The sequence below is a fragment of the Podarcis erhardii genome (assembly GCF_964252035.2).
Source record: "Podarcis erhardii genome assembly, chromosome: 1".
Taxonomy (NCBI): Eukaryota; Metazoa; Chordata; class Lepidosauria; order Squamata; family Lacertidae; genus Podarcis; species Podarcis erhardii.
Window position 1 is genome coordinate 70,506,104 of NC_138497.1, and position 25,899 is coordinate 70,532,002.

General features: G+C 41.9%; 3 protein-coding genes across 8 annotated transcripts; 2 read left to right on the forward strand and 1 right to left on the reverse strand.

Annotated features, from left to right (window-relative positions):
• ASCL3 (achaete-scute family bHLH transcription factor 3) lies at positions 1 to 1,318 on the forward strand. The gene has a single exon (XM_081842331.1). It carries the CDS (start codon positions 144 to 146, stop codon positions 735 to 737), a length of 594 nt encoding a protein of 197 aa, XP_081698457.1. The 5' UTR covers positions 1 to 143; the 3' UTR covers positions 738 to 1,318.
• Positions 1,319 to 2,836: 1,518 nt separating this feature from the next.
• On the forward strand, positions 2,837 to 12,612 carry LOC309330135 (uncharacterized protein C11orf16 homolog). Of its 3 annotated transcripts, none has more exons than XM_081841531.1 (6): positions 2,837 to 3,071; positions 7,397 to 7,581; positions 7,938 to 8,058; positions 9,982 to 10,207; positions 10,741 to 11,406; positions 11,903 to 12,612. In XM_081841531.1, the coding sequence occupies exons 2-6, from the start codon at positions 7,415 to 7,417 to the stop codon at positions 12,112 to 12,114; spliced, it is 1,392 nt and encodes a 463-aa protein (XP_081697657.1). In that variant the 5' UTR covers positions 2,837 to 3,071; positions 7,397 to 7,414; the 3' UTR covers positions 12,115 to 12,612. The 3 variants fall into 3 exon arrangements, with proteins under 3 accessions (XP_081697657.1, XP_081697655.1, XP_081697656.1); XM_081841529.1 differs by having other exon boundaries at positions 2,838 to 3,071; positions 7,896 to 8,058; XM_081841530.1 differs by lacking the exon at positions 2,837 to 3,071 and having other exon boundaries at positions 7,199 to 7,581; positions 7,896 to 8,058.
• AKIP1 (A-kinase interacting protein 1) lies at positions 11,198 to 23,565 on the reverse strand. 4 transcript variants are annotated; one of them, XM_081842310.1, is made up of 8 exons: positions 23,367 to 23,561; positions 21,412 to 21,563; positions 18,270 to 18,311; positions 16,833 to 16,916; positions 15,249 to 15,362; positions 14,623 to 14,718; positions 12,972 to 13,125; positions 11,198 to 11,333 (listed from the first exon to the last, which is right to left on the reverse strand). In XM_081842310.1, the coding sequence occupies exons 2-7, from the start codon at positions 21,547 to 21,549 to the stop codon at positions 12,997 to 12,999; spliced, it is 603 nt and encodes a 200-aa protein (XP_081698436.1). In that variant the 5' UTR covers positions 21,550 to 21,563; positions 23,367 to 23,561; the 3' UTR covers positions 11,198 to 11,333; positions 12,972 to 12,996. The 4 variants fall into 4 exon arrangements, with proteins under 4 accessions (XP_081698436.1, XP_081698434.1, XP_081698435.1 ...); XM_081842308.1 differs by lacking the exon at positions 11,198 to 11,333 and having other exon boundaries at positions 12,742 to 13,125; positions 23,367 to 23,560; XM_081842309.1 differs by lacking the exons at positions 11,198 to 11,333; positions 23,367 to 23,561 and adding an exon at positions 22,925 to 23,322 and having other exon boundaries at positions 12,742 to 13,125.
• Positions 23,566 to 25,899: the final 2,334 nt, after the last annotated feature.

The following is a 25,899-nucleotide window of genomic DNA, read 5'->3' on the forward strand; positions in this document are numbered from 1 at the left end:
TCTATGCTTATATTGATTTTAAAATATGTCCTTTGCATATGGAACACTGTATTTAAATAGGTCAGTACAACACCGTCTCCCACATATTTGCATAATATCAGAAGTGCACTAAAAATACTGACAATCACACCTAGCCTATTGCAATGTATGAATCACTAAAGCTGATACACAGTTCTCCATTTCTAGCTCTATACCTGAGACACCACAGCTTGGGAAGCTTTTGGGATGCCATGGACAGATTGCCAATCTTAAGCGACTCCCACGCTGGACAGATGTCTAGACCTGGCTGCAGGGACCTTTATGCTGCACTCCATTTCTACCCAGAGATCCCAAACCAACTCGCTGGCCCTGAAGATTTGCCTCTGCTTCCTTTCACACCAGAGCAGCTGACGGCTGAGAATTTCTACAGCGATCCTTGTGCATTCCCGTTTCAAGGTCCCTGTGGGAATTTTGGCAGATGCGAGTACTCTTGCGGCCCAGCATTCATCAGAAAAAGGAACGAAAGGGAAAGGCAGAGAGTAAAGTGTGTCAACGAAGGCTACGCCAAACTCAGACATCACCTACCTGCCGAATACCTAGAGAAACGACTCAGCAAAGTAGAAACACTCCGAGCTGCAATTAAATACATCAGGTATCTCCAATCTGTGCTTTACAGTGATTCAGAGGAGAATAGCAGGGAAGCTCACCACACACCCAAAGATAGCTCTCAAAGCGATCATGCTCCAAGGACTTCATAGTCTGCTCGAGAGCAAATAAAGTCTTCTCTGGAAGCTCCAGAGACAACCCTGCCTGTTCAAAGATGCTTGTAAGACTGAACTTGCTATACAAAATGTGGTGATTTCAGGGCTTGTGACTGTGATGACATGAATCTTGCTAAAATGTGTGGAAGTTTCAAATGATTGAAATGGCTGGAATCGTTTTAACAGATTGAGATGAGAGATCAGTAATACATGGTTAATTTTGGTTACAAGGGGGTGGGGGAGGACACCAATGTGTCAACTCAAGCTGAATGCTTTAGGTTATATTTTAATAAAAAGATTCTGCTCCTTTCTGAGAACAGTAACCTATCTGTCTTTGCTAACACTTATTTCTAAAAAATATATATAATTTAAGTTTCTCTATAAATTGATAAAATGTATAAAGTTTCTGTTTGCACAGAATGTATAAACTGGAAACCACTTGACTGTTGTAACAGCAACAACAAAAAAGACAGTATTGTAAAAACACACTAACTTGGGAAATGCCAATATTGGGTTAATTTTATCTGGATATTTTGTTTTTTGAAATCTAAATAAATCCTTGTTCCATGATCAAACTATATCTTAGAAGAAGTTTGTTGTATTATACAGACACACAGTGAGAGAAAGACAATTAAGTGTCACAACATCGATAGTGAGTGGAAGAAATGAAGCTGAAGGAGTGTCTACACCTCCTGTTACTCCCTCTATTTCAAGAATATAAAGAAACTAACAAACTTACCTTAGGTTCTCCCAATTTTATTGTACTGTTCCATTGTTTACTTGAGGATTTGAGCATCATAAATATTACTGATATAGACATTCCAAGAAGGATGCTTCTTCAGTGGTCTTTGAAATGCTAATTGGAGGAACACCCCTCCCCCCAATAATATAGAAAAAGCTTGAATCTTCTTATAAAGTCCTCTTTCCACATGGCTTTACTAGTAGTAATATTTATTTATATATATCATGCTTAATTGCCAAAGTGGCAAATTCATAGGTGCAAAACCAATTACAAAAAATATAAATGTACAATAAAAAATTCTGTCAAAAATATTAAAACAAACAGCTACAATTAAATTGTGCACTAAAACAAACCCATTAAAACACAACAGTTAAAACAACTATTAAAATAGTTCTTTCAACCAAATACATGTTAATAAAGTTATTTATTTGTCACATTTAAATAAATTTCTGCAGAGTAGAAATGAGATGCTGCTCAAAGTGAACTGTGGTTGCAGCTAGCTGAATAGTTTTTATCTTTATCAATAAGCTACATTTAATAGATAATTATTTTAATTATATATTTTAATTTGTGTGTGTGTGTTTAATGTAAACCGCTCTTATGTTTTATTACAATCAAATGGTATCGAAATCTTGTGAACTAATAAAGAAATATTTTTATTGAGGAAAGGCTCTATAGTGCAGAGTGCACTGTGAATTTGAGCATTTGTTTTTTCTTTACAGTGGTACCTAGGGTTACATATGCTTCAGGTTACATATGCGTCAGGCTACAGACTCTGCTAACCCAGAAATAGTACCTCGGGTTAAGAACTTGGCTTCAGGATGGGAACAGAAATCATGCAGCAGCAGCACAGCAGCAGCAGGAGGCCCCACTAGCTAAAGTGGTGCTTCAGGTTAAGAGCAGTTTCAGGTTAAGAATCGACCTCCAGAACGAATTAAGTTCTTTTTTTATTATAAATAATTTTTATTAATTTTCCAACACAAATATACAATTTTATCGAAATTTCCACAAATTTAGTTCTTTTTGGACTTCCTTCAGCTTCTCTGGCAGTCATCCATATTTACCTCTCAGTTATGCATTTCTCTGTTTATATTACCATTAAACTTCCCTCCCACTCCTGTTTCTTTTTAACAATATATCTCAACTTTCACAGTGCTTCTTGAAAACCCGCCAGCGTTGTTTGCACATCACATATTCTTTTCAGATATTCAACAATTTTCCCCAGAACAAATTAAGTTCTTAACCCGAGGTACCACTGTATTTCTTTTCATTAGACTTGAGCATTCTCTGGACAATCTTCATTTTACCCGTGTCATTTTTCTTTCTTCAGTATTTAGTGTTACTGAGTTTAGAAATAAAATGTACCTGAGAAAACATTCACAGCTGATATTCACACAGTATGAATGTGTGTGTGTGTGTTTCACACATTCTGTACTATCAGACACAAGTTCCTGTTTGCAGTGACTCTATAGCAACCTGCTTAGAAACAGAAAACAGCCACCAATAACACTCCTTCTCAGCAGAGAGGCGCCGTATTGTTGAAGTCAAGCCAACTGAAAGATCCCAGCATTTAGTACTGCAAGCATCTGGTGAGTTCTAATTACTATTTTAGCAAATCAATGGACTGAAGAGTTTTAGGTTTGCCTCCCCCTTGCTGGCTTAGTTGGTAGATGGCTTCAATTTACTTGGTAGATTTGGGTATATATTTGGTGCTATTTGTTTTACTGTAATAGAGAAGCATTAAAAATAATCTTTATTTCCAATGGATGGTAACTTAGTAAGTTCTACTGAATTCAATAGAACAGGTATGTGTGCATAAGATAGCAGCCTTACACTTGAATAAACAAATTGTTTATTGTTGTAAGTTGTTTTAAATAGTTCTTAATGTGTTTTACCGCTGCTTTGCACCTTGTGACCTTAGGATGAATGGCAGGTAATAAAGAAATAAGAAAAAAACTACCTCACACTTCCTTCAGTATGTACAAAGATTATATGCTATACCTTTTGGAATATGCTAATTGATTTACATGTAATATACTGTAATCAATTAATAGCAAGAAAGCAGGTGTAAATTTTATTTATTTGGTTGACAGGCCTAGTTAGAATAAAATAGGCACAGATAATATAGGTCTTGATTATGCTTGAATTAGCATGTCAGCAGTATACAGTTTCCAGATGATTTGATGTCTTAATGATTGCACAGTTGCTACATATTTTCTCAAGGGAGTCCTTCTGTTAGAGGTGAGCCCTGTCTCCCAGCCCTCAAACCTCTTTTGTTTTTGTTTTTCCTCCTGGGAAATGCTAAAACAGTTAACCAACAAAATAATAAGCACATGATGAGCACTCTGAAAAACACCCATCTCCTTTTTAATGCTGACACCCATAATCAAGTCAGATTGTATCAATCTCTGAAGTGCTACAAAATATTTTTGCCAGCGTGCCTGATAAATGCCTAGCATTTACTGTCACGTTGCAAATCTTACCTTGACAGCTGCAGAGTAAGTTCTCTCTTCACATGCCATTTCTCTGTATGATCATTCCCTTGTTGCAAGAAGGCAGTGATTATGAAGCACAAGAGAACACAGAGCAGATCAAAATATTTCCCCACCATAATTTTGCATGACTTAAATGGAACGACTTTTTCTAAACCTATTTCAACTATGGAAGCATTCCCTGAGGTGCTTTCTGAATCATGAGGTACTTTGGGAGCACAACCTATATAACCTATTCCTATGTTTCTGGTTAGGTTATGGAGTGCACAAAGGGAAGCAGGGCGAATGTTTCTCTTGGCTATAACCTGTATTTGATTGCCTTATTAATAGATTTGATTTGTCTAATTCCCATACCAACCTCTAATGTGATATGCAGAGATGTGGGAAGTGTTTCTGGAAAAACAGGCACATTGCAACTGACAACGGCAAACTGACCATGCAGGTTGCAAAATCCTACCTACACCAATAACCGAGTTGTCCCACCAGCAATGTAGATGGTTGGGGATCATCTTGAGTAGAACCCCTGTGTTAGGTGGCTAACCCCCATTCTGGAGACCAGATCTGGCTCCCAAGCAAATCTTCCTCCCTCTGCCCAACTCCACTGATTTTGGCAACAGCAGCAAAAAGGATACATAGTGCTGTTCTGGACAAAAAGATTTAAACTTCTCCACCAAGCTCAGAGAATTTATTTACAAACAGAGACCTATGCAAAAACGCACAACCATTGTTGTTGTTGTTTGGTCCAAACTGTGTGGACCAACTGTACTTACTACTTACTGTACTTACTGCTTACTACTTCCATGCTACATTGGTGTTTTTTCTGTATTACATAAAAAGTTGCTGTATTTCATAAAAAATTCACAATACAAACCTATGCATGTCTATTCAGAAGCAAGCACCCCTGGGATATAATGCCATGTGAGCGTGTCTACAATTGCAGCTTTATTTATACTGAAGTAGTGGGTATTTTCCACACATTTTCTTGCACTTGAACTGAATTAATAATCACATAGAGATTTATTAATTATTTTTTTTATTATTATTATTGAATTAATATACTGCCCTATACCCAGAGGTCTCAGGGCGGTTCACAGAATAAAAACCAAAAAGTCTACCAGTAGACTTTCATCTACCTTCTTCCCTTCTTCTCCCTTGCGATTCCAGGAATTGCACATTCAAACATAATCTTAAATGCTGTATTTAGCGGGGAATCCTAAAACCTTAAAAAAGAGCACAGGATTGCAACTGACAAACAGTGGTATTGTTCTGTGGGATGGTGGCTAGGAAATGGAGCTGGGGCTCTTTAAAATGTAAGACCATACAAATGTAGACACCAAATGGGGATTATCAAGTTATTGTTGTTGATGCTGCTGCTGTTATTTTGGACAGTGCTGCTACTTCTATAGCAGTGTCAGTTTTGCTCACCACCTTCAAATCCCAAGCAGAACTCAGCCATTCCTCACAATTGTGCTTTTGTAAAACGTTGGTCCAGTTAAAGAATTTAATTCCTTACCAGTAGTTAGTACTTTCAAATCTATTCCCATTCATTTTTTTTAAAATAATATTTATTAAGAATTTCCAATTATAACAATATAAAAAAACAAAACATCCAAATTTAAGATCTTATTTTCCATAACATCTTTCCAGGACTTCCCCTCCCCTCCCCCTCTTGTATTCCAATTCTTACAAATAAATTCAGCAATTTATTATCCCAAATTTTAACCTTATTATCATTAGCCCAATTTAAAAATATTTTCCCATCTCCTAAGATCGACCTATTCCCTTCCGCGCGTTCCCCCCTTTAATATACATAATAGATTAAAATATAATAAAATAAAATATGATTTTGATTTTACAGCCTTTGGATTCCAAATCCCTCCCCCTTTTCCTGGTTGCGTTTCCCGTATTGATCAACATCTGATGTCTTCCTGGAGTTCCCACATTTATTTAAGCCATAGTCCTTTACCAGTCTTCTTTAATTTTAAATGTCCAATCTTGGAAGGAGTCTATCTCAAAAAGGCCCATTTTTTCCATCCAGATTTTTATATACTTGGGAGTAAAACTCCAATTTTATTTCTTAAACCTTTCAAAACTGGATTTCCCAAATGTTCCCACTTCCAACTTTGTCCAATTCTTATTATTCTTGTTGTTCTTGTTGGTCTCTCTCCTCTTTCTTTTCCTGTTTTCCTGCACAAATGTTCTAATTCCAAAAGCTTCTAAATTCCGCTGCAGAGGCTCTGTTATTCAGGAACGAAACATGATGCCAAGTCCCTTCCATTTTCAATAGATAAGTCTATTGTCTACTTTAGTGTGTAAACCTCTGTAGTCAAAATAATGTTCCATTTCTGCAGTTTCCCAGGAGATAAAAAGTTCTGTCAAATTCGATGCCAACAACTTGTAATATCCCTCGGCTCCTCTAGGTGGATTATAATAACTCAGTTCCCTTCCAGATCACGTCCACCAGTCAAAGTAACTTTATTATTCCTTGTTTTAAACATTTTGTATCCAATTTGTAGCAAATATAACCAGCAAAGTCCTCGTAACAAAGTTCTCATTATTGTTCTTCTGCTTTGACAGCTCTTTGACAGCTGTCAAAACCTCTCCTTGTCTTCTCCCGGCACTCTCACTAAGACGCTCCCAGGTTCCGGGGGGGGGGGGGTTGCTTTTTGACTAAATTCCACTTTTCTCCTCCAGCTCAATCTTATAATTTTCCATCGCGAAATTTCATAACTTTATCAAAATAAGGTTGCGCTCAATCTTAGATGTTAAGTCCTTTACTTTAGCTCCTCTACAACAGGGGGGGGGGGCTGACTTCCTTTTTATACCTCCCCCGCTCGTTCCGAATTCTTTAAAAAATTTCTCGCCTTTTTTAATCCAAGTTCCGATTACTCACGGGTTATGCTTTTAAGTCCAAATTTCCAATGGAAGAAGTCAGCGCTCTCCGTCGAATGGCATGCGGCTTCGCTCGGCAGGGGAAGCGGAGGACTCAAAGCACCACCCCCCCCGTCACCCGTTCCGCAGCCTTTAAAAAGGCTCCTTCGCGGGTCGGGGGGGCTCAAAAGGTGCCAGCCGAGTCACCATGTCCATGGGTTTTAGCGCCCATGGTTTTTAAGGGTCCCCGCGTCGCCGGCGCGGCAGGACCCAGCCCCTACCGAGCAGGCTCCCTCCGGAGCTCGGAGGGAGTCCGCCATTCGGCGATGGCGCCAACCCGGAAGTCCCAAATCTATTCCCATTCAATGTCAGACGTTAGGGCCTGATTCATAACTGTTGCAGATGACATTCAGGAGAGCTCTCCAAAGCTATGAGCTTGAGCAGTGGCAGCAATTACTGTACTGTTATGTCATGGTGACATGTTTTCCTCCTTCAGAATACTTAACGTGCCTTATGGGGTGATTGCTTTTTTTCCTTTTCTTTTTTGGTAGGGAAATACTTCAAAAGGAATGGATGGCTGCACCTGGTTCTCTTTGCCGTACCACAGTCATTGCTGTGCAATGCTAGCACCAGCTAAACCTGTGCATAGCAGCTTCACAGCTAATCCCAGTTCCACCTGCACTGGTGCCATTTCAGCACATCCTGCCTGTGTTGTTAGACCGCTCATCACAACAAGGTAATAAAAAGTGTGTATGGGGGTGGGCAGACTAAAGCTGAAGAGTTCAAACAAGAGCTGCATTTTGAAATGCCAGCTCTCATATGCAAATTCCATTCCAGTGATCAGTTATAGATGTTGCATTGTAGATACATCTCTGGATTTTTCAAGTGGGTTGAGGGGTATTGTTGATGCCAAAACAGGGGTACAGAAGAATAATACTCCTGAGGTAAAACTTTTGCATCTGCATCAAGGTTCTAGCTGTTGTAGATGAAGCAGCTTTTCTTGTCATGTGTAGATAAAACGAACATTAACACTTTCTCTGTTATTTGAAGGTGTTTACATTTCGGCCGCTGCCTCCATTTTCCTTCTCTTAGAGCATGTGAGGCAGTAAAAAACTTGGAGAGATCCTTGGACACTGTTGGCATTCCCGTTTTGGCAAGAAGAGAAACTGATGGTTATTATTATCCTGGCACAATAATAAAAGCTATTATAGAGGCAAGTTGCTATATGTTTTTTTTTCTGGCATGTGTAGATGAGACATTAATAATTCACCCCAGAATCTTTATGGATTCTGCTAAAGGCGTCAGATTCTGGGCAAGGGGTGTATGTCAATCACAACTGCTGCATTCAATGGAAGTTGGTGTCTGCCTCATTTTGATGGAGAAAAAAACTCTTTAATATTATACATCCTGCTCATTAAGTGGCATCCTTCCCTCCTTTTACCTGCTGAATAATTGGAAATTCTGATGGATCATGAGGATCACTCTCTAGCCATTTATTGCACAGAGTTGCTACAATCTGTATTTGAAAATTGTGTCACATTACCACCAAGCTTTCAGCCCCATTTGACAACCACTTACCCATATTTTCAGAAATTTCTAGATTTCATTTGACTTATCTGAGGTCCATCTTGCGTGAGACCTTCAGAAATTAGAACTGCTGCCAAGGTCACAACTACACCATACGTTTACAGCACATGCTGTTCCCCTCAAAGAATCCTGGGAAATGTAGTTTACCCCTCATGGACCTACAATTCCCAGCATCCTTAACAAACTACCAGTGCCAAAATTCTTAGTTTAGGGAAAACTATGTGCTTGAAATGTGTGGTGGGGCTGTGACCCAAGTCTCTGTCCAACTTGTTGGTACAGGTTTTCTTATGTGTGTGTGTGTTTTAACCTTCCTGCCAAGTGTATCTGGAGATTTATGCTGTTTGGGGACAATATCCCATCCGTTGTTATGAGTAAACAGATGGACATTATACTTGCTGGAAATGTATTAGCGTGTTAATATATATATAAACTTGACACTTTTTGTCCTCTTTACGCAGGAAAAACAACCTTCAATTCATTAGCTGTTAGCACTTGAAACTTAAAAAAAAAATGTGCTGTTTTTGAAGTGTAAGAAAAAGGCAAGGCTGTTTATCAAAGTTTCTGGAAGACTGACAAAATTGAAATGCCTGGTATTCAGCATGTAGTGGGAGTGACTGGCAGTAATATATGTTTGTTTTGTAGTGTTTGATTCCTTTCATTACACAACATGGTGGCCACTTATGCATTGCTAAAAAAAAGAGGATTTTTTTATTGAAAGGACAAAATGTGATTAGAATAAAAATTACATATGCTTATTCATACATATAGGTGCAGATGAGGAAATACTGGGAAGAATTCAACATTGTACTGTGCTGATAATACTATCAGGACAGGCTTGCCAGACAGAATAATCCCCCTCTCCTCCCTCCTCATGCTATTCTAGGGGTGCTCCCAATCCCCCCCCATCTCTGGAAATTAATAGGGGAGCCATTGTAGGCAGGTGAACCCCACATGCATTTTGCAATTCCTAAAGTTGTTACCAATGGTTGGAACACAGGAAGCTTATACCAGATTAGACTATTGTTCATTTAGCCCAATGCTCTTTACTCTTGGCTGGCAGTAGCTGCCTAAGGTCTCATTCGGAGGTCTTCCATACCATCTATTAGCTACCGTAATTCTTTTAAACTGGATTTCTGCCTGCAAAGTGCATCCTCTTCCACTGAGCTACATCTGTTTAGCATTTTATTATGAACTTGCCCTTTGAGAATACAGTTTTTCCAGGCATGCCAGCTGAACAGCGGCATGTTTTCTACCTCAAGTTAACAGCAAAAGGGTTTTTTTTTGGTATAGTATTATTTTCTACAGCTTTAGTTAAATTGTTTTTCTTGTTATCTTGCCATCCTGATCAATCAACTTTTTTAAAACCATGCATGAAAAGACACAAGCTTAACATTTTCCTCCAACATCAAAAACTTGGTACTAACATGGCCAGCATCCTGCATTTCCCGCCCTTCATTTCTTAAGCTATCATAGATGTGACTGCTGATTATTTCATGACTAAAGCTTGTTAGTTTTTCATTTTAATTCCCCATCTTGTTCCTGGCACCAGGGTGAGAAAAGAACCTTTCTTGTAAAGTTTGCCAAGTCATTTGGACTGAGTGAGGACACAACATGCGTGCAAGAAACAGCCAGCAGTGACATGTTTGAGTGTGTGAATGGAATGAGGCATTCCATACTGCCAGGCGATAAAGTGCTTGCACCCTGGGAGCCACAGCAAAAAAGATATGGCCCTGGCACTACCATCCAAGGCATGGAAACCAGGGATCCCTTGAGAGGTAAAACCCAGTTTGTTTATTTTTTAACATGAGCCAGTAGCTGAACTAGCTTTTTGTGTGTATATGTATAATATAGCCCTGAACATAGGAAGTGCAGTATGCTCCTGTGGTTTTCATTTACTCTTCATATTTCATTTACTATTAAATTATGCATATGGTGGAAAAACACTGCTTATGTCAAAGCTCTGGTGAATATTTTTTTAAAACCCTCAAAACAGGTATTTAATTATTATGCATACTTTCTAGACTGGAATATAAAGACCACCCTTTTGTGGCTACATAATCAGATTGATTTAAACTGACAAACTATTATTAGCATTAGCTGTGCTCCTTTGGGAAGAAGGGCAGAATCGATTTTTTTAAATATATTTTATTTAGACAATTAAGCATTTATATACATGTAAAAGATCACATACAGAAACATACAATAAAAACACCACAGTCCCAGTCCCTTCCTTAAAATTAGGATAGAAATTTAATAAATTGAGGAGAGTGATGGCTTTCCCCAGTTTATATTTTTCTCTTCAAAACAGGGAAAGAAGATGAAGAAATTATAGTTAGCTTCTGGAATGGCAAGAAAGCCAAAGTCCCATTGGGTGTAGCCCTGTGGATTTCCCCAGTGCAGTGGGAGAGGATTGTGGAGATGATCCGGATGCCCCTTACCAGCAGGAAAGCATCTGAAGGGCAACTCCAAAGACCCGGTCACTACAGTGGCTCATGTAGGGCTATAACAGGCTCCATGCATGGATGCGCTGTAGGTGGCCTCTGCCGGCTCCAGAGGCCATGTTGCTCTTTCATCTCCCCTTGCTCCAGGTGCTTTCAACACACATGCTCATTCCTTGGACATCCACAGTACGCTTCCTGCTGCTGCCCTAAATACAGTGGCTGCTGGTGGCCACCCTCTTTAACCGAACCATCCCAGAGAAATGTTGAAGAAGAGTTCATCAGTAAACCATTACTGGCAGTGGAAGGGCCTCCAAAGGAAGAAGCAGCCACTGTTGTGTCCAGCTCTTCTTCTTCTTCATGCTCCTCCGGTTCCAGAAGTGGTACAGAAACAGGTTTGACCAAGACCACAATGGTAGATCATGCAGTGAACACGGATTCTAGTCTTTTTGAAAAGCCCAAGCTGCAAGAAATCAGACCACCTTGTTGGAAATACTGGAAGAGAAGCCATCCCAACTCTTGTCATAACAGCCACGGTACACAATATTTACTTTGAATGAGCTTTAAAGTGGAAGGTAGAAGAGTGCCAAAAACTACCTGGCATCCTCATACTGGTTGAGGTGAACAGCTATACTGAGACTGATTTTTCTGCTAATGGTATCACAGATACTAACATACTTGGGGATTTCTGGTTTGTTAACTGTGTGTTTGTGTGTGTGTGTGTGTGTGTGTGTGTGTGTGTGTGTGTGGAGATGACAAGCACTTGAGGGTTTTTTTTATTTTTACAATCAAGTGGCGTATAAATTTTATGAAATAATTTGCATCAAGTAGTAATATATATCGAGTCAAATCGTGAGCCAAAACTCCCCCACAGTTGTCTCCAATTGCCTTAACAGAAGAGAGGGATGTTGAAATAATAAATCATGAGGGGGGGAAACCCCCAAAACACTCTGTTCCCTATTTCATACCTTGTTTGATTATTTTGTCTTCGTCTAACTACTCACAAATTAAGTGTTATACTATCATGTATAGGAACCAAATATACTTTGGACAGCACCTGCAGAAAGGAAAGATCTGAAACCAAAGCAGTTCCTTATATGGATCCGTCCCCAACTGCACTGATCAACCACAGTGCCATGTTTGAAACTATTGAAAAGTCTCCTCGAAGGCAACTTACTGTGAAGGAAGTCTTGGGTCACAAAGATGTCAAACCATCCTCAGGAGGAGAGCAAGGAACACAGTAAAAAAGAAAAGAAAAGACCACCCTCCACTGAAAGTATATGCTTGTTTTTTATTCTACTTTTTTGTGGGTCCACAAGAATATATTAAGATATTTAGGATAATGATGTTGGATCATTAGCATCTAATAAATTATATATATGGTAATTTCCCCAGCAAATTAACAAGTGTTCTCTTGTTTCAACACTGGATGGGCCCTAGGGGAGATCAGTGCATCTAACCACAGTACAACAGAAAATTCAAATATATTTTGAAGTAACTGTTTTTGGACTTTCGGGACCAGCCAGGTTAACAAAAAGGGAAGTTGTTGTTGTTGTTTAGTCGTGTCCAACTCTTTGTGACCCCATGGACCAGGGCACACCAGGCACTCCTGTCTTCCACTGCCTCCTACAGTTTGGTCAAACTCATGTTTTCCAGATGAATAAATCTGCTCTTTTAGCAGCAAAGCATTTTAGTCTAGGATTCGACCACCAATATCTGTGACTGACTAAATGGTGCACTCTGCGGTTACCTGGAACTACGTACGTAACTAAATAAGACTCCCCTTTCTATTCTGTTGATTTCATTTCAATAGCCTCTGCCATTACATTAGCAGTTCCTTCGGAAAGGCAAATGACAAAGAATTTAAAGTCTTTTCAAAAACATTTGCACTTTTTAATTTATTGTTTACAAGGCATTGCATAGTATAAAAGTGAAAATACACATGATTCAAGTTAGGGCAAATGTGAACAAAGTTTCACACTATAATATACAGACAGCATAAAACCTGAGATCATATTTAATTTTATAGGGTAAATAGCCTGAGAAAAATTTATTTAAAAAGTGACACTTGAAAGACACCAAAATCTATTTCATTTGTTACCTTGATGAAACAGAAAGACTATCAGTCATAAATCAAAGGTCAAATTTACGCTTTCTCCTGACCGAACGTCTACCAGATGTGTTTGTTTGACTGTGTTGTCATACGAAGAGGCAGAGACTGTGTAGGTGCCAGGAGAAACTTCAATGTAGATATCCTGAATATAAAATATACATGTCAATATTTTTCAAATCAAAACCCCATTCATGTTCTTATGCTAAATAGCTCCAACTACTAAAATAAATGTTTTAACTATTTGGACAAAAAAAAAAATTCTCATCAAATTTCTTAACCACAGCATATGAATGCAAAGATGCAAAACTCAACTTGTCCCAGAAGACAACTGACAAGACCAAGAATGCTGGTGGTGAGAGAGGAAGAGAGTGGCAGCTCTGAGATGCTTTCTTAGACAACATTTGGCACCCTTGCCCTTGTGGTAACACAAAGGGATGCCATCCCCTTGGCTGACTGGTGAAGTGTTGTCACTTTAGGTGAGAGCTATGGGTGAGGCTGAATGTGAAAAGACACCTCTGGGTGAGAGCCAGGGATATCTGGAGAGCAGCTGTCCAGGTGAGAGCATGACTGGTGGTTGGAGGGAGAGGCTCCCAAGCGTAAGTCAGGTGAATTGTATGGTTGGGTGGGGTATTTGGCGTCTGGATAACTGTAAGGACATCCTCCTCTTGTAAGATGTGCTGCTGGTGGTGTGAGATTTATATTTCTACATACTGCATAACCAGAGGGTGACTTATTGATTGGTTGTGTTTGGAAATTTCCAAGGCACTTTGCGGACAAAATTGCCTGCCTTCAAGACCTAGGACACCACAGTAACATGTCTGAGCGATGTGCCTGACACACCATCTAGTCAGCTTTTGTGGATCAGCTTGAGCTTGAGAATGTGGGCTAAAGTAAAGTTCAGCTGGTCAAGTGCCCCCTTGACCTTTGTCTATCATTGCTTCCTTTGAGATAGCCAGGTGTGTGTGTGTGTGTGTGTGTGTGTGTGTGTGTGTGTGTGTAGAGGTGAATCCAGGATGTGAAAAATGTAGGGCTACCATGCCCTAAACAATTTGAGTCCAGAGAGAAAACCTTCTCCCATAAAGACCTGCATGGTTACTATGATCTAATAAAGACTTCCTGGTTGTGCCACAGTCTGCTGAGGTCCATCCTGCAGCAAAAAGGGGGAGGGCCTTTTCTGTTATGGTGCCCACCCTTTGGAACAGGATCCTCCCTACTGTACTTGGGTTTCCAGAACCTGCAAAAAATACATATGTTCTCCCAGACCTTTGCAGCTCATTAATACCAGATTGCTGTGTTTGTCCCGTAAGACTCTTGTGGCTATTGCTCTAAACGACTAAACAACCACCACCTTTTTTTAAATGTAAGACAATATAAAGAAGTTTTAAATAAATAAAATTTTAAAATGAAATTACTGTAGCTAACAAAGAATTCTGATTATTTTCAGGAGCTGATGGAGCTGGGAGGGGAAGTCACCATGTATTGTGTTTGTGGGTTCCTCCATGTAAAAACCAATACTATTTCTTTCATTCCAGAAGCACTATGCATTCTAATTCATCGAGCAACTGAATGCCTGTGCACCCTGCACAGATAAAAACAAAACCCACAAAAACCTTAAAATATTAAGTGAACTTATACTTGCTTTTATTTTATGTTCAGCATTCTCTGCCGGAATTAAAGCAGCTGTATCTGTATCAGGACAACCAGGTTCTTCCACTATTGGGACATTTTTACTTTCCTAGAGAGAGCAGATATAGTTTATGGAATCTCAAGCTGGATGTGACCAAGTTCAGCCTATCCACCAGCCTCAAGCAAACAGACCTAATCCAAATCAGGACAAAGCAAGTATCAAAAAGGCACCTGTAGCAGCTTTAGAGGCATATTTGGGGGTGCAGGGGGGCAGACTGGGGACGGCACTTACTGTGGGGCCTGCAGAGTGCCCGAGCCTCTCCTGGGAAGGATAATTCTGGAAGGATAGGATAATACAGTAGGAAGATGTCCACAGGAGGAGATGTCCATACTGATAACAAAATGCCCCTTAAGGCAATATTGGAAAATTCTTCCAAATAAATTACAAATTTACAAATTTAGCAGAGGCTTGGTTGAAGTGGTATCAAGAAACTCCTTTGAGTAAGCTGACCCATGGACAACATATCTTTGCTTAAAATAGGGATGGCTAACCTGTGGCCCTCAAGGTGTAATTTGGGGGTTGGGGGTGCAGTTTAGCCATTCCTAGCTTAAAAGGAGAATTATGTTCAGTACACTCACCTCATTTTCAAATGCCTTTAGCAAGTTTGCAGATGACTCCCTACTGTGGTATCTGAATATATGTGCAACTTCGTACTCTTTGAATTGAAATGGTGGTACGCAACAGTAATAGTTCTGGAATAGAGTTGAAGAAGAAAATATTAATTACTAAACCAAGAAGTATGTGTGGTGCTAAAATAATGAAATGTCTTAATGTGGGCCTGCCCCATGAAGAGGTGAGTAACAATTCCCTTGTCTCTGCTGCCACCAGAAGGACAAATGTGAAAGGACTTTGTCAGAGAGAAATGCCTGTGTTTGGTACTGTAAATCAGGGGTTAGGAACCTGTGGCCTTCCAGATGTTGCTGGACTACAACTGCCACCATCCTTGACTATTGGCCATGCTGGCCAGGACTGATGGGAGTTGGAGTCCAAAAACATCCAAAGGGTCACAGCGTTCCCATCTCTGCTATAAATAAGATGACCAACTCCTCCTCCCGCATTCTGCTCCATGTGATTGGATCCCTTTCCTGACAATGGAAAATTGGGATGTCTCTGGATTCATATTTGGCCCACACTAATCCCTGCCCTCAGACCAAGCATTTGGAAGTGTTGGGGTAATTAAATCAGTGTAGAAATTGGTACTGCGAAGTCAGAAGAAGCCCGCATCCCCAAGAAATGTCAAAATGAAAGCCCTGCCAATAACCCCACAAAAGTTACTAGCCTGCAAAGAAACTTAACAGCCTGTTTCTCCATGGAGGCAGGAAATCCCAGAAATGCAGGCTTCAGCTCTCAGCAGGATAGTAAGAAAAAGCTTGCCTCTTCTGTCAAGCTGGCCAGTGTGGGGGCAGATTGCTCCATTCCTCTTCCGCTAGCCTACTGTGGTCCCATGCCGACTAGGGAGAAAGTGTATTTCCTCTTTCTACAGCTATCACAGTAGCTATACAGGCTATCAAAGGAGGAACAGGCTGATCTTGCATGGACTTTCTAGCTGCAAGAGCCTTGTTAAATACAAGGCTGAAATATAATATGCCTGAATGTTGGCTTGAAAGTGTGTGGTCAACACCTGGTGAAATCTCTGAAGTCTCAGGGAAGATGGAGGGCTGGCTAGGTAGGGTTCAATACTAAGCATGGCTCCTTACCCCTCCTCTTTCGTGTTAGACATGATAAATGATTTATGGGAGGGGGGAAATCCTGAACATTTCCACCCTGCCAAAGGGATCTCTGAGGAAGCTGACAAAGATACTCATGGAACAGAATCCAGACTTGCTTGATGGCGATTTTGTTTTCCTTCAGCCCATTGAGTTTTGATAATTCAACACAGTATAAACTGGTATTTCCTAAAATGCAGTTGCAATATAGCCTTAATATGGCTTGCTGGTAGAACTCATGCTTTGCACGCACAAGGTGTCAGATTCAATATCCGGGCCTGGAGAGACCCCTGCCTAAATCCCTGGAAAGCCACTGCCAGTGGGTGAAGACAGTACTGAGCTACATCGACCAATGGTATGTAAGGCAGCTTCCTACGTCCCTAATAGTTGTCACTCAAGCTTCTGTACTTGACTCCCAGCACAGCAGTCATTGCTTCCATCTCAAGAACCATTTACCTCGCATTCTGCTGAGATGTGGCCCATGTGTTCAGCAACAGAAGCAAAAGCAGCAGCAAAACATGCATCTTCATCCTCACCTTCCTGTTTCCATGAAATAAAATGTCCTGTCACTATGAAAACAATGGGAAATATACAGCCCAAAAAGGCAACACAGTGGTTGTGTTTGCATGTCATTTTTTATACTGAAATCTCCATAATAAATTATAGTTTACTGTGATAGGAACAAGTCATAGCAAGCCTCAGGCTTGAGTTCCCCCCTCCATTATCCTCCACCACTGTAGAAGGAAAACTTTCGCTTTGGTTTTCATTAACTACAGTTTAGTGTTCTATATATGCTGTTGGATCTACTTGCGAGTCTATTCACACATACACATGAGCCTGTATCTTACACATATATTCACAGAGGCACAGCATTGGAGATCTTTAATCTAGAGAAAATTGCCCACCACAATGGTGACAATTTAGAAATACTGCCTTGCTTACTTGGAAAAATGATCGAGAACCAACAAATATTGTCAAAATGAATATGAAGTGTTTTCTTTTCACGAAATGGTTGGCAGTGAGTTAAATGATTTTGCAGCTTGGAAGTATCAATACAATAGAGAAATGTAGAATAGCAAGATGGCTAGTTGTTAAAAAAAAAGTTACAGGCTACCAAAAGCTGCCTGATCTATAAATTTATACAGTGGTACCTCAGGTTACACACGCTTCAGGTTACAGACTCCGCTAACCCAGAAATAGTGCTTCAGGTTAAGAACTTTGCTTCAGGATGAGAACAGAAATCGTGCTCCAGCAGCGCGGTGGCAGCAGGAGGCCCCATTAGCTAAAGTGGTGCTTCAGGTTAAAAACAGTTTCAGGTTAAGAATGGAGCTCCGGAACGAATTAAGTACTTAACCCGAGGTACCACTTTATTGGTATTACTGAGCTAGGTGAAGATGGGAGGAGAAGAATTTGCCTTGCATGGATCAGGTACTAAAAAACCAGATGAGTTGCAGTGGAATCCTGAACCCTCAAAGGGAAAAGCTGAAATGCAAAAGACTGGGTGTTGGTTAATGCAAGTATTAGCAGACGGCAAGATTAAGGAAATGAGAAAACTAGGGATTGGAAAGAGAAGACACTAATAATCACTTCTCATGAGGAAGGGAGAGTGAACAGAAGTGGTTTCTAAAGTTTCACCATGACTTGTGGTGGCATGGCTGTAACTGAACCCAAGGTTCTTTGTAGTGTAATCAGTTCATTTGGGTGGTGAGCCCTTTATAAGCAGAAGGTGAAAACTTGCATGTTTTCCTCTATCCTCTGAAAGGACACTGTTGGCTCAGGATGTGATGGGGTGACTGAAGGCAGGCAAGCCTTCCTAGGGAGTGCTGATTCCAACCCTAGCTTCCTTAGATTCTAGTTAATAATGTTTCAAAAACAGAAAAAGGCATTTCTTACATGATATGTAGCATTGGCTGTTGCTTTCCACGATGCTCCTGACTAATCCAAAGAAAATAAACACAGATGAGAGGCAGGTAAACAGGGAGAAAAGGCAAGGGAAAGGTCAAACTATGGCCCCTGAAGGCATCCAAGTATTACAGCAGGCATGAAACACAGGCAAAACAAATTACAGCAGGCATGAAACACGGCTACCTATCTGTAAATGAAACACAGGGTTTGTGGACATATTTTGGATCTGTAAGATGTCCAGTTATAGGAAACAGATTTTCTGGCATTAGCTCTAACATAATGGGCAACCGCTTTAATAACAGTTCTGGACAGAAGGAACATTTTGTTGTTGTTGTTTAGTCGTGTCCGATTCTTCGTGACCCCATGGAAGGAACCTTAGATACTAGTTAACAGAATTACTATTAAACATATCAATATGTTTCCCTAAATGAAGGTCATGAGAGGTCTCTGGCTAATCAGAACTCACATGGAGGGAAGACAGTGGCACTTTCCCAGGAAATGTATATTTAGACTTAATCCAATTACTGGTGGGAGATGATGGAAGAACCCTCAGGGCCAAAAAGGAGCATATGCTTACATTAGATACAGCAAGAAACTAGTTAGGCTTGCAACTATGTCATCATCAAAATGACTGTTCCTTCCTATGCACAGCTGCTACTATAGAAAGATATCCTGTTTAAACCAATGCTTCCGTCTCTGTTACTTTGCAATGGCAACATGCTCATTGCTCAGAGCAAAACCAAAATAGACACAGGGTTCCAAGGCATATGCTGAGTTTCAGCCGATCTGAGCTAAACCTTAAACTGTGGTTATTTTAACTACAGTATATTTTCTTGAAACAAACCGGCTTCATAGGGTCCGAAGCCACATAAGGCTTGTGTCTGCTCAGTGCCTGGATGGGTGACTACTTGGAAAACACATGAACACTGCTTTGGGTTCCATGGCTGAAGAGAGGCAGGATATATCTCTACGAAAACAAACCGTGGTTTGAAGTTTCAAACAAACCAGTTAAGCTTAACCACCGGTTGCCAGGGTTCTGATAAGATGATGAACCACAGTTGCTCATGGACAGTAGCAAAAGATTCTGAACTACTCCTTGCAGCTTTTTATCCAATATCTGAGGATTATTATAAGCTATTATCAAGTACTTTCTGCAGCTATCCAATCAAAGAAACAGGATATTGAGAGTTGTGGCAGAATTCTATTCCCTTACCCTAAGAGTTATGGAAGAATTCTGTTCTTTTGCTCACCCACCCTGCCTTGACTTCATGCACATCAAGGGTTATGATGAGACACTACAAATCCTCTAAAGGGGTAGCATGACATTTTTACATTTTAGTTTTACAGAGAGATTTTCATTTCAGTTCCATTTCTGGTATTGAAAAAAATCCTCTTAGTTTCTGAAGTAAAGAGAACATTTGAGTGGTTTCTTTTGGATTATTGCTGCTTCAGAAAAAAATTCAGTCTTGTACAGTTTGCTGTGGACTGAGTATGTGTCATTTTAACAAATGAAACAACAACTGTTTGCCTCCCATTTGGTTTTACCTGACATTTTCTGTCTTATTCAGAGTCCCACGTTTAACAAATGGCAGGCAAAAATAACTTGCTTGATGATTCAAGAAAGAAAATGTGGGCAAAAAGGTAACAGGTAAAGGAAAACACAGATGGCACATGAAATAATATTTTACATACCTACATGCAGGGCAAACCTTTGAGAAAAGGCAGTATCTACAGTGACAATTATATTTAGCAATCTTTGTAATGAGCCAAGTAGCACCCCCTGTTCAGTTAGTTATACAAGCAATCTTGTAAGATACACAACAGAAGCAGACAAGGCCTTATCATCTGGAACCAGAATAGCCAGCTGTTGCTGGACTCCAACTCCATCAGCCCCAGGCAGCAAGGCCAATGGTTGGGAATAATGGGAACAATGGGAACCCCAAAGAATCATTAGATGACACCAGAGTCGGACCAGCTATTAGGCAGGGTGAGGTCGCTGCCTCAGGTGGCAAAGCCCCCCAAGCAAGCCCATCAGCGCCGATTTCAGGCAAGATCACATCCACTGTGGGCGAGACCTCACCCAAAATCTTGCAGAGCATGCAAAAGCTCACTCAAAATCAGCACGATCTTGCCTGAAATGGGCTATAATGGCTGTGGCGCTTCTTTGCCAGCAGGTGGAACAGGGTGCGCAGTAGCAGTTATGGCATCGTCAGTGGCAAGGTGGCAAAATTGGATGCACCACCCCTGGGTAACTTCCTCTAATCTCTTTGTTTACCAGCTCCATCTGGTACGTAGGCTGAGACCCTATCTGCCTGCGGACTGTCTCGCCAGAGTGGTACATGCTCTGGTTATCTCCCGCTTGGACTACTGCAATGCGCTCTACGTGGGGCTACCTTTGAAGGTGACCCGGAAACTACAACTAATACAGAATGCGGCAGCTAGACTGGTGACTGGGAGCGGCCGCCGAGACCACATAACACCGGTCTTGAAAGACCTACATTGGCTCCCAGTACGTTTCCGAGCACAATTCAAAGTGTTGGTGCTGACCTTTAAAGCCCTAAATGGCCTCGGTCCAGTATATCTGAAGGAGCGTCTCCTCCCCCATCGTTCTGCCCGGACACTGAGGTCCAGCTCCGAGGGCCTTCTGGCGGTTCCCTCACTGCGAGAGGCCAAGTTACAGGGAACCAGGCAGAGGGCCTTCTCGGTGGTGGCGCCCGCCCTGTGGAATGCCCTCCCATCGGATGTCAAGGCGATGGACAACTACCTGACATTCAGAAGACATCTGAAGGCAGCCCTGTTCAGGGAAGTTTTTAATATGTGACATTTTAGTGTATTTTTTATCTCTGTTGGAAGCCGCCCAGAGTGGCTGGGGAAACCCAGCCAGATGGGCGGGGTACAAATAATAAATTATTATTATTATTATTATTATTATTATTATTATTATTATTATTATTATTGTTGGTGCATCTGGAGTGAAACCAAGCTCTTAACCATAGTGGGCCACAAGTACGCCGAGGACATTCAGCTCTGTTTAGGTATTATTACAACTTACTCACAATGGAACAGCAGCTTCTCGGTAGCATTAAAAGGTTCAGGTATGGAAGCAACTGCCTTTGGTTACAGCACTTACCTGGAAAGCCCTCCTTTCAAATGTAGCAGGCAATGGCCAGTTCAATTTCCGTGTTCTTGCCCGCTCCAGAACTTCCTGGGCCAGTGTTGCTGTGCGCTGCATGCGATAGCGGTTCAAGCTTATTTCTTGGGACTCCATTTCTTGTGTCCTGACTTAAAAAAAATATTTAGCCCAATGAATTTGTTCAGGCAGTCACAAACAAACACGCTAAGCAAAAAGACAGAGGGAGGAGATCAGTAACAAAACTACATGTCCTAGCTATCTCCCCAAAGATTCAGGTTCTTTTTTCATTACCCAAAAGCTGCCCTGCCCATTTACTGAAGCTCACAACCCTGCAGCCCTTTTGTGTTGGGAGGGGGGGATACAGGCTGGCATTTTAATGCCAAGAAGATCATCTGGAGGCTTCAAAATGCTTCCATGCATGAGGAGCCCCACTCCCACACCAAATACCCATCTGAAAGCAGCTGCTCATGCTGCTTACCATTCCCACTCACCTCTCCTTTGCCTGTTAAGCAAGCAGGCAGCAGTGATGAGGAGGAGGAGGGGAGCTAGTGGCAATGACCTGGTTCAGATGCAATGCTAAGTGCTGGTTTAGCATTATATGAAGGAGTCTTGGGCAAGCATGGTCTCCCTTCCTCTGCCCTCCCCTGGTGCAGCTGTGGGATGACTTCTGGTTTTAATTCACCATTGTTTACTGTTACATCCAGTGCCTAAACTGTAGCTAGCTTTAACTATACTTTAGGAAAAGAAGACTTCACAAGCCAACATAATTAAACAACACCTTGTCTGGGTTCAGACAGAACATTACGATCTTGCCCTCACAACCATGCCCAAGGAAGATCAGGGAGAGCTTTAACGTCCAAGGCTTGTTCACATAACATTAAGCCATGGTGTTATGCCTTGTGCAATGCAATCAGTGGCATTATGTCACCACACTATGTGTGGCCCTGCAAGCCAATGAGGGGAAGGAGGAGAAGAGAAGGTAACACACGTCACACAAATGATATCATGCTATACAGGGCAAGTAGAGGTGACTATATCTCAGCTTAATAAGTCAATATATAAGTAAACCTCTTGCCTCCCCGCACTTGCCCCCTTCATAGGATGAGCATTCAGACTGGGAAACTATACCGTTCAATTTCAAAACAAGCCTGGGCATTAAATAAGTTGATTTAATATCCTGGATTGTTTCAACGCTAGGACTTACAGGGTGCTTCCAGAAGGGGGCTAAATACTGTAAAAGAGATATTGGCAACAGGTTCGTTTTTCTTTTTTAGAAAAACTTATCAGATTTTTACCAGAAATGGTACATTTAGGTTCAATTGGGGAGGGGTAAGAATACAAACCGGCCTTTTGATGACATCACCACCTGGATGCTGCAAGAAAAAGAAAAAAAGCGCTTCCGTGCACAAACAGCACCACTCCCACCCAAAGCACACCTCTGGAAGCACCTAGTTTCCCTATTTAGACCAAAAAAAGAGGGCACGTGTGGCTTTTGGATTTGATTACTCACCCTACAAAAGAAAAAGGAATAGTCTCGTTCTTATCTCAGCTTATTAAGCGAAGGCATGATAAATAATCCAAAGCGGGCAACATTACATATAGTGGCGCACCCTGCAAAGCGCGAGCACAAAGAAAGCAATGCTCGTGCTTCCCTCTTGTGCCGCGGGAAGAGGAGCGACTTGATTTGCTTGTGCGCTCTTTCCACTTATAGACCGCTCCGTGACCCAAAAGACCTCGAAGCGGCTTAAGCGATTAACACCCTCCGCCAGCTACGGCTCTCATCACCCCCAGCTGGGTTGGCGGGAGTTGGTTGTCCAGCACACGCGGAGGGCACCAGGTTGGGGGAAGGCGCGGTTCACCAGACCCTCCCGAGGTTAGCCTTCCTCTCCCGCGCGCGCGCTCAGCTGAGAAGGCGCACATGCTCCCTCTACCGGCAGGCTGGGGGAACTCACCGTCAGCCGTACTTCCTGGGGGAAATCAGCAACTGAGCCGATCCTCCCGCGCGAAGCCCCCGTTTCCCTTTTAAAGCGTCAGCGGCCGAAGGAGCCGCCGGTGACGTCACCGAGCAGCCGCTCTCCTTTTCTACGAGCTTCTAACGGCGGCGAGCGGGTGTCCCTGTTTAGCGGGCGGCGCTGCGTCACAAAGGGCGTGCGTGACGACCCGCCTTCTTCCTCCCGGAGGGTGACCTCCGTAAAGCGGCGGTTCTGCTGCCGCTGGCTCGGTGGAACTCGGCGGGACTCGCTTCTGAGTAAACACGCGTGGGGCGGCGATCGTGTGCACGCGCCATTCAGAAACGTGTCCCGAGTCAGCGGAAAGGCTGGAAAAGAGCCTTTGCACGCGTACCGGGGAGCAAGCCCCGTTGGCTTTCACTGGACTTGCTTCTGAGTAAACGTGCATAGAGCTCTGCTGTTTTGCGGATGTCAGTCTTGAGCCCAATGGGCACCGAAAAAGGATCCACTTGTTACATTCTGTATGTGGCAGTGCTCCCTGAGTGTGCTGTAGAGCAGCTGGTTTCTCTTTAGGTCACATCCACACCACAGCTTTTCCCCAAGGAAGCTTGAGAACTGTAGGATGCTTGGATTTGTAGCTCTGTTACAAGTCTACAGTTCCCAGTGTTATTTGCAAGAAGCCATGACTTTTTATGGGATATAAATGTGCTTTAGGTGTTGGGTGTGAGTGTCACCTTGCATCACAATCCTAGGCATGTTTACTCCAAAATTCCACCCTTGTCGAATGGAGCTGGTTTCAATGCCATTCTACTCTGGAGTGTCCAAGTGGAATTTACTTCTGACTACTGTACATCTGGGATGCGGGTGGCGCTGTGGGTTAAACCACAGAGCCTAGGACTTGCCCATCAGAAGGTTGGCGGTTCGAATTCCTGCGATGGGGTGAGCTCCCATTGCTCGGTCCCTGATCCTGCCAACCTAGCAGTTCGAAAGCACGTCAAAGTGCAAGTAGATAAATAGGTACCACTCCGGCGGGAAGGTAAACGGTGTTTCCGTGCGCTGCTCTGGTTCGCCAGAAGTGGCTTAGTCATGCTGGCCACATGACCTGGAAGCTGTACGCCGGCTCCCTCGGCCAATAAAGTGAGATGAGCGCCGCAACCCCAGAGTCGGTCACGAATGGACCTAATGGTCAGGGGTCCCTTTCCCTTTCCCTTTACTGTACATCTGGGTTAAGATTGGGGTGTTAATCTCTGCACTAAAAATCCTCAAGATAAATGCTGAACACAGAATAGCCTTCTTTCAAACAGGCTCACTACATAGTATGGTTGCCACCTTTTGTAAGCTCCCATTATTCTGTCCCAGCTTCTGCCAACCTAGCAGTTCAAAAGCACACCAGTGCAAGTAGATAAATAGGTACTGCTGCGATGGGAAGGTAAACAGTGTTTCCATGCACTCTGACTTCTGTCACAGTGTTCCATTGCTCCAGAAGTGGTTTAGTCATGTTGGCCACAAGACCCAGAAAGCTGTCTGTGGACAAACGCCGGCTCCCTCTGCCTGAAGCAAGATGAGCGCTGCACCCCATAGAGGTCTTTGACTGGACTTAACCATCCTGGGGTCCTTACCTTTAACTTTTTCCTAGTGTTTTGATCTATACCATTTAAAAACTTTTTCAAGTTGCTACCTATGAAATCTGTTAAGGAGAATGGAGAATGCCAGAACTATCTTTTTTACTGTACTTTATTATTCTGGCCAGTTGGCAACCCTAATTCTGAGCCATTTTCCTGGGATTCCTGGTATATTCTAAAGGTCTGTATATAAAGTATTTTGTGCAGACTAGTTCCAGTTGCTGGTCGTTATTCTGCTGCCTGCCTGGGGCTTTCAGGTTCCGGCCAGCCTAAACATTGGCACCACCCCTGACCAAGAAGCTCCATGGTGGGCTGTGTGAATCCAGAACTAGCTCCACAGAAAAAAAGAGTGGCTGGAGGGACAGGGTTGAATCCAGCTCTCTGCACACCCACACTTGTGGAATATTTGGTTTTAATTTTATTTATATTGGCAAAAGCTTCTGCTGTGGCTTTTACTGGTGAAACTGTGTGCCAGAAATTTAAGAGAGGCGTGGGTAACTATTACATTATTGGGGTGCAGGCCTTTGGGCAGAATCTGATTAAATGGTCCAAAGTCTTTATGGAGCTACTGTGTTTGCTGTCTGCAACAATTTTAAGACACTGTAGTTGTCTTGTTCGGGGTTTTATTAATGTTAACTGTTATTTGTTTGTTGGTTCACCATTTTATAATCCACCCTGGGATCTCTACCTGATGAAGGGTAGTTTAGAAATTCAAATACATACATACATACATACATACATACATACATACATACTCAATTTTTGTTTTTACATTTCCAGTTTACCTAAACTGAGCCCTCAGTACAGCTTACAAATATATTGGGTGTTGGAGTTCTGCAGATGTTTTCCAATATGACTATATTTACCAGAACAGTACCTGCAAAATCTTTGTATGACATCAGAGTTCTAAGCTA